At 37.3% G+C, this 2,766-nt stretch overlaps 1 protein-coding gene across 1 annotated transcript; it reads right to left on the minus strand.

Moving 5' to 3' along the window:
- Positions 1 to 849: 849 nt before the first annotated feature.
- LOC118807683 (odorant receptor 131-2-like) lies at positions 850 to 1,773 on the minus strand. The gene has a single exon (XM_036569711.1). The coding sequence runs from the start codon at positions 1,771 to 1,773 to the stop codon at positions 850 to 852; it is 924 nt and encodes a 307-aa protein (XP_036425604.1).
- Positions 1,774 to 2,766: the final 993 nt, after the last annotated feature.

Genomic DNA, 2,766 nt, shown 5'->3' on the forward strand with positions numbered 1-2,766 from the left:
TGGTTGATTCCGCTGTCAGTTCTTACTAATGTTACTGGTCAATCTGACAGGGTAGCCCTTCAATCCAGCTCCCAATGGGAGAGGTAGCCTGGCTGTATCTCCAAGATACCATGGAGGAAAAAAATTGGGGAATTTTCCATCAGGCATTTCAACAATTTAACCCTTTTGTTTTTCCAACTAAAACTTTACAAATAAAGAAATACTACAAGTACTAATAAATACTATAATACTTACGGTGTATACATACAACAAGCATGATGATTCTATTAAACCAAAATGAACAAAAAATTTGCCTTTTTTTTCACAGAAACCTTTAAGCCTTCTCTCCTGTGAAGGTTCCCTTCTGCTTTTCCGCAATTAGGGCAAAATAAAGCATCATATGCTGGAACATAAAACTTGTGCTCATATGTACAAAGCTTCCCAGAATAAGAGTGCTGATAAAGGATCAGATTCCTCTCTTATTTCCTATGATTTTACTAACTGTAGCAAATCCTAGATCAGCAGTACTCTACTGCTTCATGAATAGAGGTCATGAAAAACAAATGCAGTGCCATCAGACATGTATTAGTACAAACTCAACTTGCATGTTATAGCTTTAAATAAACAATGTAGTCCAGTGTTTTGGCTAGGCTAGATTTAGTTCAAACTCACAGAGTGTACATCGCAGTGTAACAGTCTAGGATAAGTTTTTTCTCTTCCAGCAATGGGCCTCAAGGTGCAAACTGTCCTAGCTTGCCTCTTCACTGAGATACATCATCTATAACATATACTCAGATGTCTGATTACATGGCAAAACATCGTGAAATAAAAAATCGATTTTCTTTGGCTTAGCCTTGTAAAGACTGAACTCTAGGACTGAACTTCATTTGGGTCAATCTTTGTGAGGAACAGACTGCACGTTAAATACATTCTAACATATCTGAACATTTTTTGATCTCGGAATCCATAAATAAGAGGACTGAGTAGCCTTGGAATAACGTTAGCCATTATATAGGTACTGAACAAAACTGTGCTTCTATGTTTAGGGAACAATGCTAAGAAGAAATAATTTATAAGTGGAGTGATATAGCCAAGCATACAAAGAAGGAGCTGCAGGCCATGGAGCAAAATAGTGTTCCGGGCTTTTCTGGCAGAAACCTGATCAGAGGTTGCAGCTTTAGCTGCCTGAAGAACCCTGAAGTAAGTAAAGAACAGCGTCATCCACACACATGATAAATAAAGGGACTCAATAGAGATCACTCTCATGAGGTGCTGATTTGTACCAAAAAGACTTTTCGGATAGCAAATAATGGATGTTAAGAAAATACTGATGGGTTCATTCACCAAGACAATGATGACATCGGTTAGTGCAGGAACAGAGGTCAATATCCATATCAGGCCTATGAGGATGTAGGTCCTGTTCACTGAGCAAAGCCGATGGTGATGCAGAGGTTTGCAGATGGCAATGTAGCGTTCCAAGGCCATTCCGGCTAGATTCAGTGGAGTGTTTTCTGAAGTTGTTTTGGCAATAAAAAGCAGAAAACTGCAGATTGTAACATTCAAAAGGGGAAGTGCATAATTCAGAATATACAGAGTAACTGAAAGGAAGAGCATAATTATGTCATTGATGACGAGGTGAATGTACAGAATGTATCTTGTGTCAGTGTAGAAAACTGGATTTTTAAAAAAGGCAATCACAAAGATTCCATCAATGTAGGTTATGATGACACCCAACCCAACTACAATTAAGTTCTTCATAAAAATGTCTTCAAAAGCATTCTGGCTTGAGTTCATTCTCACTGAAACAATCTTTCTATGAATTGTCTCATTAAGCTATTTAGTCAAACAGAAATACAAGAAATATTTGCGGTGTAATTTCTGTTAATTATTCACAGAAGATACTTCTTGTTAGTTATATTAAAGAAAGGATAAAAAGGATGAAAACTTTGGATGTTGCCTCCAGCATAGACTCCAGCAGATGTTAAGCTGCTACTTTATACTGTTTTAGACTCTGTTACTGTGGCTTGCTTTTCCCTTGTGGTAATATGACAAAAGCAGCCAAACCTAGATGATAACAACAACATGACATTCAACACAATAATACTCATCTCAAGAGTACCAAGTTTGATATTGAAACACAAAGCAATGTGCAACAGTTTTGCATTTCACTGTGTATAATGTTTAATTTTATTTATTTATTTATTTATTCAGATAACAATTCCTCGAGATATATATTTTTATATTTTTGTACAATCCTGACAAAGCTTCACTCTGTATTACAGCGTTTTAGTATTGCACCCCTCTCATTCCAATTTCTGCTCTACATTGGCTTCCTTTGACACACATAAATTATGTTCACAACAAGTAGTAGCATAATAGTTAAATAATTTAATCAGGTTCGTTTCACTAGTGGTTTAACTCTGAAATGTCTATGTTAGATTTAAGGGGGCCTAGAGGGTCTTTACCTTTTTTCAGTTCGGAAGTCCTTAGAAATATTCAAATATTAAAAGTAATACTAATCTATTTTAATCAAGATGTAAAATGACTTGCTTTAACATGGGGCCCCACACATGTCCTGCTTGTGCCCCCAGTTTCATGACTAACTGGGCCCCCCCTTCAGGAAGCCCACACTAAGCCCTTATATGAGGGAAACCCACATTAAACTCTCATATGCATATGCAGGGACTCCATGCTGGCAGCCCAAACTAAACCCTCAAATGAGGCTCTAAGGTTGGCTGCTGAAATAGGGGCCCTAACATTGGGAGGCCCATATATGCCTTGATTTCA

The sequence above is a fragment of the Colossoma macropomum genome, unplaced genomic scaffold, assembly GCF_904425465.1.
Source record: "Colossoma macropomum unplaced genomic scaffold, Colossoma_macropomum, whole genome shotgun sequence".
In the NCBI taxonomy this organism is placed as follows: Eukaryota; Metazoa; Chordata; class Actinopteri; order Characiformes; family Serrasalmidae; genus Colossoma; species Colossoma macropomum.

What these genes read in the sequence shown, in the direction of transcription:
- LOC118807683 (XM_036569711.1), bottom strand. Translation starts at nt 1,773, where the DNA reads ATGAACTCAAGCCAGAATGCTTTTGAAGACATTTTTATGAAGAACTTA.